This window comes from Adiantum capillus-veneris, chromosome 3 (assembly GCF_014529385.1).
Source record: "Adiantum capillus-veneris isolate H3 chromosome 3, ASM1452938v2, whole genome shotgun sequence".
In the NCBI taxonomy this organism is placed as follows: Eukaryota; Viridiplantae; Streptophyta; class Polypodiopsida; order Polypodiales; family Pteridaceae; genus Adiantum; species Adiantum capillus-veneris.
This window is the reverse complement of record NC_140933.1, coordinates 114,998,020-115,011,239: the sequence shown is the minus strand read 5'-3', so window position 1 is coordinate 115,011,239 and position 13,220 is coordinate 114,998,020. Positions and strand designations below refer to the sequence as shown.

Sequence of the window (13,220 nt, the reverse complement as noted above, 5' to 3'; positions counted from 1 at the left end):
TTATGATCAAAAGAGTGGACTGATGTCTATTAGGTTAAAAAACGGTTGCACTGAGAGAGAGAGAGAGAGAGAGAGAGAGAGAGAGAGAGAGAGAGAGAGAGAGAGAGAGAGAGAGGGGGGGGGGGGGGGGGGGGGGGAGGGGGAAAGAGAGAGAGATAGAGAGAAAGAGTGAGGGAGAGATAGGAAAGAGGCAAAGAGGGAGAAAGAGAGATAGAGGGAAAGAGAGAGAAAGAGGGAGAGATATATATATATATATATATATATAGAGAGAGAGAGAGAGAGAGGGAGAGGGAGAGATATAGAGATAGAAATAGAGAGAGATAGAGATACAAAGAAAGAGGGAGAGATAGAATGGGAAAGAGAGAGGGTAGAGAGAGAGAGAAAGAGAGAGGGATAGAGTAAATATAGAGAGGGAAAGAGATCGATAGGGAAAGAGAGAGAGATAGGGAGAGAGAGAAAGAGGGGAAAGAGGGAGGGAGAGAGAAAGAGGGAGAGGGGGGAGAGAGAGAGAGAGAGAGGGAGAGAGATAGAAAGAGGGAGAGGGAGAGAGAGGTAATATACGCGAGAAAGAGAGGAATAGAGAGAGATAGGGAAAGAGGGAAAGAGAGAGAGATAGGTAAAGAGAGATAGAGAGAGAGTGCTTGCTTTACATGGAGCCATAGGCATGACACTAGGATGGAGCTTCCGCTTCCTAGTTCAATTGCATGACCGAGAGGGAGAGAGAGAGACTCAGTGAGAGAAATGAAGTTACTTATTGCATTACATTAGAATTGTAATGTTAGGATCAATTGATCACTTAGACGTTGAATCTAGGTGTAGCAAACACAAAACGATGGCTACATTTACAATCATAACATATATATGTGTGTACATATATATTCATTTATGCATGTATGTAGGCACTAAGTACGGGAGCATAGCACCCGAAGGTTAGACACTTCTTCTTGGGTATATTCCTTTTTTAATCGTGGCGTTGCGGTCATTGATCCGCTCATGCATGGATTACCGCAATGTACCTTTGGTTTTACGACGGTTGAGACTGCGATGATATCTAAAGAGGTGCACTTGACCTTTGGCATTACTAGCCTCTAATTAGGTTACTAGTATGTATATGTATCTACGTGTTTGTGTGATAATATACTTGTGTACGTATTTATAGATGAGTAAGTAGGGTGGAAAACTTAATCTTATAGTGCTCTTTGTAATGTAGATGCCTCATGTACACAGGCTTACACTGCCATCACCATGTCCATTTTCACAAGAATATACAAAGGGCTTTGACAGGCACCCTCCTCTGACAGAGAGCTCCACTTTGTAGGCTTCAAACGGCCCAAAAAAGCCCAGAAAAAATCCCCTAATTTGATGAAAATTTGACTTTTATAGGGGGGGTCTTGAATTTTGGAAACTGCCTCTTTATTGGTCCATCTGGTACCCTAATTTGGTATCTTTGGGAAGGGGGCACCGCCTTGCTTCATTTGCTCTCTCTTCCTCTTGGGAAGTCCCACTTTGCACTGCTCCTTTGGCTCATTTTTGACCACCTTTGTTGGCTCACACTTGCCTTTTTTCTCTCCATTTCTCTCTCCTCCTTCACTTTGGTCCAGGCCTTGCCTTTTGCCTTGGCTCGGCTGGCTTTGAAACTGTCTGCTTGGTCTCTCTTTTTGATTCTTCAATTGGGCACCCGGTCAGCTCCTCATGGCTTTCACCTTTGTTTGGCCGGCCTTGAAATGGCCCCCTTTGACTTGCTCCTTGTCCTCCCGGTGGCCTCGGGCCCTCTCTCTCTCTCTCCATATGGGGATTGACCCCTTGGCATTTGATCTCCTTTATTGGCCTCGATTGCTTTACTCCATTGCGGGACCCCTCTCCTCGGCTAGCAATAGCAACATTGCTATTGAGGGGGGGCAAAGGTGGGCTGCCACATTGAAGCAGGCACACAACACTTGTGCTTTTCTTCCATATGAAGGGGGGCATTTGCCCTCAAACTTAAAAGTTGGGGCCCTAAGGCCGCGGGCACGGGCGCTAGCTATACCACCATGTCATCATTGCATAATGGCCTACGTCCAGCGCCTGCCACCGGCGTCGGGCCACCATCGATCTCAACACTGCCGTGCCGCCCAAAATCAGCGCCCAGCACCCCTGGCGCCGCCAAACCGGCCAGAGCTACGCCATCGCCAACCATCACGAGAAGGGTGTTCCCCTTTTGGATACTCATAAGGGGTGCCACTTCTAGGTCTTATAGACCCCGTTTTTGGGCATGTGGGACCAAGTGATGCCACTTGGCAGTCACTGGCCCTATGGCCCCTCATGATCACAAAAAACCCTTTAAAAATATATATGTTTAAAACCCCCTTTTTTTTACCTCCTTCTCTCGGCTCCCATATTTTTCTAGATGGTTGGAATCTCGGACCGCCAAACTGGGTCAAATCTTCACTAAGTCATCCCTAGGCCGTGCAAACCTCGCCATCTTCTGACTCCTCTGAGATCGCTATCCAAGGCCACAAAAAACAGAGAAAATCATCTGCATGCACTCCCCCGCCAAATTCTCCCTTTCTCCCAGGCCATAACTCAGTGCTCGGGGCTCAAAATCACGAGCCGTGACTTCCTACCGACTTCACTCGGCCTCCTCTACCTGCTTGAACCCTATCGAGGCCTTAAAAAGACGCCAGATGGCACATTCTTCAATGCGGGCCAGTGGGCACAGACCCGACCCCCGCCCAAACTTCGACAACTCATAACTTGCACACCATGGGTCCGATCATCAATCTGAAAAGACCAACAGGCTCCATAAATTGAGCACTTCAGCGTTATCACTTCACATCCACTTCTCTAGCCTAGCTGCACATGTCCATTCCGTCGGGAATCTACAACCACCTTCACCTTCAAACTGGCATACCTCTCTCTGCATAACTTCGTTTGATGAGCCATCTGAATGAGATCCTAGAGCATCTCAAGTACTACATCTTGGGACACTGATAGAGCACTTTGGGCACCTTCAATTGCTACCCCAACTGAGCCCTCTTTGAGACTCCTTGGCGTAAAAGGCCGCTTTAGACATACTTTTCGACTGCCACTACCCTACCTAGGACCTTGGTACGTGCCCTAGCCTTCTGCACTGCACCTGCCCTCAACCTTTGCTTGGCATAGACCACTTTCCAGCACGGACCAACTTTGGTTGCACCATCATTGCCCACCCCCTCGTTGACATTTATGTTCAACCACATATGGGCTTATTGCACTAGAAATATGCACATCAAAACAAACTCTCTGCACACCACAAAACACTTAACATATATATAAAATTTGGCATCTGTGATCGGCTGCTTTATTTGTCATCAACCGCGTGGGTCAAACACCTTGCATTGGTCTTGTCCACCCACCTACAACACCCTTGCATAGTGCCACACCAAGACACATAACCAGCTACATAGCCAAATTGCCAGCATCATACTTCTACCACTCCAAGCACTCATTTGCAACAAAGCTCCTCCACGAACACCAAATAGAGCACCCTCGTGCTCACCATTAGGAAAAAATTAGACCCCCTTGGGGCCATGTAAGGATCCCTAATTTTAAGGGATTAAAGCTAATTTTGTAGGGGATGGAGGGAACAAAGACAATAAATAGGGCTACTTTTGTAGCTCTCTCTCTAACTTCTCTCTAGATAGGGGAGGGGGGGAAAGTAGGGAATGAGGGTGGTAAAGTAGGAGGAATAGGGGGGATAAAGTAGGAGAGAGAGGGGAGTAAAAAGAGAGAGAGGAGTAAAGGTAGAGAGAAGAACCATTCTCTCTCTACCTATCACCAAACAAAGAGAGTAAGTAGTTATGACAAAAGCCACTTTTCAGTTCGTGCATCAATTTACCCCCAAAAAATGAATTTTTTATAAAATCTTCAAAATGGATCTTTTAAGCTTTCAAAAGGTCCCTCTATATATATATATATATATATATATATATATATATATATATATATATATATATAAAACAGTATTTTTTTAGAAGAATCTAGCTTTTATAAGCTCCAAATCTAAAATTCCTTGGGTCCCTCTCTACATTAACTCCAAGAATAAATAGACAATGCCACATCATCAAAACGTCCATCTAATAAAGCCTAAAAATTAAAATTTTTAAAATTTAAAAATTTCCCTCCTTTGAGCTCAAAAATTGAACCTATATATGAAAAAATATATTTTTAAGTCTTTTTATCCCAAAAATTGTCTGTTTATCCCAAAAAGTATATCTTATCAAAAAAATTTCCCATCATAACTTTTCACATTGTCTCTTCGCGACATAACCAATGAATCACCTGCGCCGTCATCTACTAGGTCAACTAATGTCAGTCTGCGTCTACCGATCGAATTTGCTCCCACAAAAAAAATGACGAGAAAGCATCTCAACCGACATCCGTACGACGGTTTCGAGGAGAAACCAATGTTGACTTGTGGCTTGATGGAGGGTTGTATCCAAAAGATCCGCTCGTGGGCTGTCATCCAACATCCCGTACACTCCCAAGCTTAATCAAATATGTGGGAGAAGGAGAACGTGGTCTTCTTGGGTATTGTAAGAGATTGGACTCCAATCACGCAGGTGCGTCGTCATATTTCCGACAACAATGTCAAGTGTTACACAATCATTCCACAAATCTCCAACAACAACTACATTCCACAGAGAAACAACTCAAAGATCTTAAAGAGGAGATGAAAGCTACAGAAACAAAGGTAACTAAGCTACAGGTTGCAATGATGCACCTAAAAGCCACTCCATTTGGCATGCGTGAGCATAAGAGGGAGATCTCTTCCATTGAAAACTTAGCATCTAATGGAGGGGCACGTAAGAAGCGGATCACAACAACCAGGTATTTTTTTAAATTCACAGTGTTTATAACTCTGAAATAATTTTCATCAATTTGTAACTCGGTTCACCTTTTGAAATAGGACATATATACAAGATGTGTGTGGAAGTTTTAGACAAGAGGACCGTTGCAACCTTCTCCTAGGATGCATCTCAAAGGAAGATATACTTTACATCATAGGTTGTAAAAAGGCCAAACACATGAAAGATGCCATCACAAAGGAGATCCTAAAAAAGATCTCTAACCTTGTGTCTGACGATGATGTCCAGAGAGCTTGTGATGAGGTTGGGATCAGCACAAATGCATACCATGCACTTCATGGATTGATGAAAGATGCATTACGAGAGCAAGGCATCACCGAGAATTTATTTCCTATTCCACATAGGGTCCGACTTGCAAAAAAATCAAACAATGATCTCGTTCGGGAATCCCTTGGTGAATACGAACACATTGAAGGATCCATGGTGTACTCTTCCACGAGTGCCAAGTCACGTGGTAATATAAAGGGAGGCAATACTATTCCTAATGGGACAAAGTCTTTTAGTTATCATCAATTCAACAATATTTTTGTTGACTTGAAACAACTACAACGAGCTATGGTTAAGTTTTATGCTTTGTCTCCACAAGGTAATACAAATTGTAATGTCGTTTTTTATTTGTATTGAATATCATTTAGTATAACAATTCAATTCTTGTGTTGTTTCAGTACTTGGAGAGAAGCTCATATTTATTCTTAAGCTAGATGAATGTCAAATTTTCAAAGGACGGAGATTGGAACGTATGAGTGTGACACTCATGAATGAGGCAATGTTTTTTGCAAAAGTCGATGCTATCGGGGATCATTCTCAGAAACCATCATTTAGTGTACAATCGGAAAAAGAAATATGGTGGTTAGGAGCTTTTGAAGTTCCGAAGGAGACTCATGAGTTGTTGGCATGGGTCTTCTCTATGATCCCGTGGATCACAGAGGTTATTAAGGCACAACTAGAGGGAGAAAAGCTAGAAGTAGATGGAGTAGGTACATTTGATGTTGAGTGGCACTTGGGAGGTGATCTAAAAACAATCAAATGTATACTTGGGTGTAAACAAGGTGCTTCATCACTTCTTCCTTGTCCATATTGTGTACGAGGATACAAGGAGAGTACTCGTGGCTCCACGTCTTCAAAGAAAAATGTCAAGAGAAGTCAAGCAACAGGGTCAATGGATGATGATGCAAGGGATTGGGTGTGCTCGGTGTTGAAGTGTCCTATCATGGAGGTCCCCAATCGGTCGACAAAAGATAAAACATGGCATCCCATTATCAATTTTCCACTTACAAATGTACACTTTTGCACTTTGCATGCCTTTATGCGTATATTTGATCGCTTGTTAAAGCTTCACATAGAGTACGCTTTCACAATGAAACCACTTTCCAGATCCGTGGAAGCCATTGGAATAGTTGAAACAATTCTAAATTCGATTGGATGTCATGGTGGCAATGTTTCTATCATCGGTGAGGTGGATAATATGCATGAAGTGCCACAAAAAGTATCTATGAATGGTGTGAAAGCACGTACGTTTTTCAAGAAACCAGAGATGCAAAAGGAGAGGGGTGAAGAGGATGCTCCATGGGAGCTATGGAAAGCTCTTTGCAAGTGTACGACCGATCAAGATTCAAATCCCGTGCTTGTAAATATGCGTAGGCAAGTGTGGCACCACTTGGAGTTAGTGCTTCAAATCATGTGGAAACCCCAAACCACGAGCATGGTATCACACACTACATGGTAAGTTACTTTGTTCAGTTCAAATTTTGATGCTATACATAAATATTTATTTGATCTAAGCATTTTTTCTTGATGCAGCATATTTTGTATGCGCATGGAGCATTCTTTATGTCAAAATATGGTTCATTAGACATGTGGAGCACTCAAGGAATGGAAAAATCACATTATCGAGCCAAAGGTGTTTACTTTAAAAATACACGTCACGGTGGTGGAACTACGAGATCCAACTACTTGAAGGAGATGTTTGATTGGTTCTTTCGTTGTTCTTTGGGGAGATGTCATGCCATAGAGCGAGCTCGAAAGTCAAGTCTTGCCAAGGAGGTTAGGAGACAATCTCGACTTACTGCTAAAGAGAAATGGAGAAACTCCACCGGACCCCTTAATCATGCTAGGTGGCGTGAAAATCACCATAGAGTGGGCAAACGTTGGTTACCCAACATGTAAAATAAATGATGCTATGCAATGTAATGTTTATGTTTGTAGATGTCTTTGTTGAGTTGCATATAATACTTCTCCATTTATCTATTTTTTGTTTCTTATATTTTGATGATATTAGAGTTTTTTTAAGTGGCCTGGTCAGGTGTGAAGAGACCTTTTTTTTTAAAAATAGAGGGCTTTTAGAGAAGAAGGAGTCTCATTTTCAATCTTGCCCCTTCTTACACCATGGCACGCACAAAGCAAACAGCAAGAAAAGATCAACCTTTTTTTGCTCACCCTCACTCAACTGTCCAAGGTGCTCAAAAACCACCTTGGATACACGAACAAGAGCTCATAGAAGAGATGGAGAGAGAATGGTCAGGTGAAGAGCAACAAGATGGACAACCTTCGCGCAAGAAGAAACGGGTAGTGACATCAAACACAGAAACCGAAACAGACAACGAAGCACAAAGCCCACCATGGAGCGGACAGGAGATCCCAAACAATCATCGAGTTCCGGCCGGGAAGACATTGCCACGTGGCTTCGGCGCTTTGCCGTCAGATCAGCCTAGAGGTGATCATGGGTTACTAAATGAAGAGGATTTTGAGGATGTAGCAGACGAGCCAGTTGGAGCGCAGGGTGGAGTTGAAGAGCTAGTCGGAGCACATGGTGGCCTTGAAGATGCGCAAGCTCCCCCTCGCAAGCCCTCTCGTAAAAAGAAAAAGTTTTTCAAGGTTCGCCCTCGCAAGGCCCATGTCCCAGATCCTACCATCCCTCAACAACGGGCTCCTGCTGTGAAGCGACGCATTCCAAAGGCGTTGCAAGAGATTCGTCACTATCAAAAAACTTCAGACCATCTCATACGCAAGGCACCATTCGCACGTTTGGTAAAAGAGATCATGCAAAGTTATCGAATGGCGTTTCGAGTTCAAGGTATCGCCGTAGAAGCTCTGCAAGAAGCGGCAGAATATCATCTAATTTCTATTTTTGAAGACACCAACTTGTGTGCTATTCATGCAAAACGGGTGACAATAATGCCCAAAGATTTAGCTCTTGCGCGTCGAATCAGAGGACAAAGAGATTGAATTTGACTTTTAGGCAATTTTGCCAATGTAAAGATATCTTTTTGAAATATAACGAGTCGTGTACATTTGTTTTAAGTGATAAGTAAAGCTAACTAGAGAGAGGAAAAGAGAGAGAGAGAGAGAGAGAGAGAGAGAGAGAGAGAGAGAGAGAGAGAGAGAGAGAGAGAGATGTGGATAAAAGAACTGTCAACCAAGTTTGGTTGATTGAATAACCAAAATAACATTGTATTCTTATAATTTTGGCATAAAAAAGATTTAATTAAGCTATCTAGAGGCCTGCCGCAGAGGCGCGCGAGAAGCCAGAAGTAAATGTTACTTCTGACTTCTCGCGCACCTTTGCGGCAGGCCTCGAGACAGCCTTATTAAAGCTTATTTATACCAAAATTATAATAATACAATGTTATTATGTTTTTATTGATGGAGATTGGACTGAAAAAAACTCTATATTTTGATTCAGAGAATTACACAAGTGTATCACAAGATAGAACCAATCATATACTATCTATCGTACAATAAACTCAATATAGAAGTTGAAAAGTACCAGTTAAAATCAATTTCCATTCGAATTTTGAAATAACAAAGTACAAATATGTGATATATCTCATTACATATTTGAAGGAGTTAATTACAAGATTTATGCATCTATTGACTGTTTGAGCCATCTAAGATATGGCGAGCAATGTTTTCTTGGTGCTCTTGGGCGCAAGGAAGCTGTTTGTGCAGCACATCCCAAGCAATTTGTTCCACATTTCTTAGACCTACAGCTTGGCTTAAGGCCACGTTACAAAGCACACGACCACGAATGTGTGTCACAAATGCAGCACTAGCCAGAGATTTATTTACAAGATATATAACTTGGGAGGCTTGAGATATGGTTGATAGGCATAGGATGCGGCTCATTTCTTTCATCATTGACACCCAAAATTGACCACAAGGAGTGTACTCCTTGTGGATTATCGCAAAGCCGTCCTGGGGGAGCTTGCCAAGGTAATGTGCAAGAGCCTCGACTGCCATCCAAAAGCTTGGTGCCTACCATCTCCTCCCCGACTTGCATGCTCATCCAGCTCCACAACATTCTACAAAGAAATCAATAGGTAAATAAGATTTCAGAATGCAACAATGAAAATTAACGTAATCACAAAACAAAAATCAATTAATACCTCTTGTTTTTCATCGTCTTCATCGTTTATGCGTTTGCTGTCAAGAGAAATAGATGAATTGGGAGCCATAGCGACACTCTCAAGTTCATCTATATGAACATGCATAGGAGTGTGTTGGGCTTCAAGCAATGCGCGTGTAGCTACAAACTCATCCTCCGACACAGATGAGTGCAGTGCATCTGTCACCGCCACCATTGCCAACTCCACTGTATCTACCACACTCTCTCCAAGAGGAAGGAGGCTTCGATCCAAAGGATCGGAAGAGGGGTCAATGACAGAGGACTCTACAATGGAACAGAGGATGGACAGACACTCATCCATGCGGATGTCAAAAGTCTTTTCAAGATCATGTAAAAACAAATATTCCTCCCCATCTATCACAATTGGGGAGAGGTGTTCAAAAAAAACCTTCGGAGTTAATGTCTCCTCCGGCGCATTTGCAGCGGGCTTAAAGGATGCTTCTGCACCCTCATCACCCATGGATTTGGCGGCATCCATGACACCTCCTGGGTAGGTTGGGGCAAGAATATTTCCCTCTTTGCTTGCATCCCAGGGCGCTATAATGGGCTCCTTTGTGTCCTTGACGACACCCCCAAGGTGCAAATGAGGCAAACTCACCTCAGATCTTTCAGGCTCCTCCGCAAGAAGAAACACAAAAGTCGCTAAGCGACGTAGAAACTGGGTGCCGACCTTCTTCTTTTTCAAACGTGAATCTTCAATGTACTGACCTGCCTCACCCGCAATTACACAAAATCGTTGAAGTCGTTGGGTGAAAGGCTGATCGCCTTTGTGTATATAGCGAAGCAAATCGCATGGAATCCACAATTCCCCTTGTCCGACAATTGGTACAGCATACTTGTCGATGTAAAATTCAAAAAATTCTAAGATAGGCTGAAAATATTGGCTGTTTAGGTGAATAGTTGCATTCACATCAGGGAATTGGGTGAAGAAATTGTGAAGATCGTCACGATCTTTCCACTCGGTTGTTTGTAAAAACGCTTGGAAGCGTTGTAACGCCGTGGCTTCGGGAGGGGTGGAGGAGGATGCCATAATGCTAGCTCTTAAAGTAGGAATGCAAAGAGTGTTGGAGCTCAAATGAGAGTGTGAACAGGCAAAGAGTGTGAAAATGGTAGGGTTTAGGAGGCTTTATATAGCACTCCCCCCCCCCTCCCCCCCCCTTCCAAAAAAAAAAAACAATAATTAAAATATTAAACAATTTTCATTAAGTAACACAAATAACAAGAAGTTATAAAAAACTTACAAACTAAATTACAATCATTTAACTCAAAAAACACATCACTACAACTTTAAGATAATGTGCATTGCCAAAATTTGATACAACCATCTGCTTGAACTTACAATTGTGATATTATAAAAAATTTAAGTACAAAACATAACTACTCTAATGATAAAATCAAATTCTCTTCCATCGTCCATGCCTTTTCAATTTGAATCGTGCTCTCCATGCCGCTACCAATCTAGCAAAAAATAAATAAATTGGCATACCCAACTTAGAGCAGGGAAAAATAAAAAAAACATAAATATAACATAATTAAGAGAGAAAAATCATTCACCTTACGTCGTCTGATGCAAAATTTTGTATCTTCTCGATGCTCTAAACCCATTATCACTAAGTGCTCCCGCACATTGGCCAATGTCCAATGCTTGTTCACTTGGACGGTTTCAACGGCACCACTCGACAATTTGATTGCAATATCAAATACCTCAATTGTAGCATCGGTGGATTGCAATGGAATCCATTCACCAAGCTTGCACATCCACCTTTCATAGAAGTACTGCACGTAAAGAGTGGAGAGCACCTTGATGAAATGGATAGCAATGCCGAAACTTCCAACCTGACACCGGCAGCGATCTCCGTTGTGAATTCCTTCAAGATACCCCCACTTCTCCCCAAGGATGGCTTCCAATGTATCGTATTGTAGATCTTTGCAAACATACATAGTATTTGTATGATGGAAAGGCAAAGATCCAAAGATGCTAGCGAAGACATGAGCAGGACAACACCATCCAAGCCCAACTGAACGCGAGGCTTTTACAAATTTTAATGATGCTCTCACATCAGCTACAATCTTGGCTTTCAAAGACATTACAATGAATGCATCTGGCTTTGGCCACTCCATGCTACGCAAGGTTGTAGCCTCCAAAGGTTGTAGCTCTCCGTAGCCTTCCTCATCTGTAGGTACAATGTACTTGTGGGTGTAGAAGAACACCCTCTGTCGTGCAAGGTTTGATGAAGTTGTGTTGGAGAAGAGCATATCCCCAAAACTTGCATGCATGGCCGTAAATGTGCCTGAAAGGCACGAGAGTGGTAGCTCCTCCACAAGGCTAGAAGGAAAAACATCTACATAGAAACAAAACAGTCCGTGAGATGTAAAAAGTCCATTTTTTTGTTACCACCAAAACCATTGAAGTGCAAGGGACATACAATTACAAGGAAAATCCCTTGGGTTGGTGATCCCTCGTAGACGCATGTGTCCAAACATGAAAACATGTTGAACGATGCCACCGTACCCTTGTCTCTTACTTGCTTGAAGCCTAGTAGTCTTCCCTTCCAATGGAGATCAACGTTTGTTGTTTCACGAACACGATGGGGACCGATTGCGGAAGGTTGCATGTAGACCCACGCACCTTCTTGAAAAATCTTAGGGTTCCCATTGCTACTCCTCATTCTTCGAGTTGTGGAGAACCATACTTTGAATGATGGGTTTGGGGCGTCTATTTTGACCATTGTGTGCCAAGGATGCTTAAGTGGGAGCTTGAAATTGCAATGGAGAGCTTGGGGAAGGAGGAGGGAGACAAAGTTTAGAGAGAGAGTGGGAGCTTACAGTTGTAATGGAGAGCTTGAGGAAGGAGGAGGGAAACAGAGTTTAGAGAGAGAGAGAGTGGGAGCTTAAAGTTGCAATGGAGAGCTTGAGGAACGAGGAGGGAAACAGTTTAGAGAGAGAGTGGGAGCTTAAAGTTGCAATGGAGAGCTTGAAGAAGGAGGAAGGTGTAAGAGTTTAGAGAGAGAGTGAGAGCTTTGTGTTATGGAAAGGGGCTATGGAGGAAGGGAGTCTTGGAAAAAAGGTTCTAGAGTGAGAAAATGACTTTTTAATCATAGGGTAGGTTTGGGGGGAGTTTTGGATGGAATATTTTGAATTTATTTTTTTTTAAATTTTGAAATTTTAGGGTTTTTGCAAAAACGTATCTGTGGACCCACCACTCCCCCCCTCCTTTTTTTCCCCTCCCTCTTTTACCCATCCACCTCCCTCTAGGATACAAAGCAATAAATGAGTGGACAACCCTATTATTCTCTCTACTTTCTTAGGTTCTAGACTTATATACATTGCTCTCTTCCTATTGGCTGGAGCCTAATTAACCTTAATCCTATATGGCCCAAAGAGAGTCCACATTTTTCCTAATGCCTTGCTGCTCAATCAACACTTCTGACATACTTGACACACCCTCCCATCCATATAAAGCTAGATCCTCGTCTAGCAGATCTTGTACTTGCTCAACAGCACACTGCATAGCTGCCTTTATTAGCATCCCCTTCAACCACCATTCACAAAGCTCCTTGAAAAGCTTGGACACCGCCTTGGAATCCGCATCACCTGTCATAGAGTGCACTCACTACATAGGAAGCACCTCTAACTTTAACTCCGCACTGCCCTTCTCATCTGCCATGCACTCAATTCCAGCATTGTCGAGCTCCTCTTCGTCCACTGGCCCTTCAAGGTTGATAAGCACCATCTGCTTGTCCGCTGCAATCACCTGCTCTTCTACCGCTGCATCATCAAGCTCTGCCAAGGAAGAGAGAAACTCATTCTCTATTGCATCACCCTTGTCCTCTTCCACCATACGTACGGATGCTCTGTTCCTTTTGGCAAAACTTTGCACCTGCTGTACCACTATGGCATACTCCATTGCTACCTTCATCAACATGGCC

At 42.9% G+C, this 13,220-nt stretch overlaps 1 protein-coding gene across 1 annotated transcript; it reads right to left on the bottom strand.

Moving 5' to 3' along the window:
- Positions 1 to 2,637: 2,637 nt before the first annotated feature.
- LOC147461531 (uncharacterized) lies at positions 2,638 to 12,892 on the bottom strand. The gene is made up of 3 exons (XM_086505792.1): positions 12,727 to 12,892; positions 10,846 to 11,633; positions 2,638 to 2,760 (listed from the first exon to the last, which is right to left on the bottom strand). The coding sequence occupies exons 1-3, from the start codon at positions 12,890 to 12,892 to the stop codon at positions 2,638 to 2,640; spliced, it is 1,077 nt and encodes a 358-aa protein (XP_086361918.1).
- Positions 12,893 to 13,220: the final 328 nt, after the last annotated feature.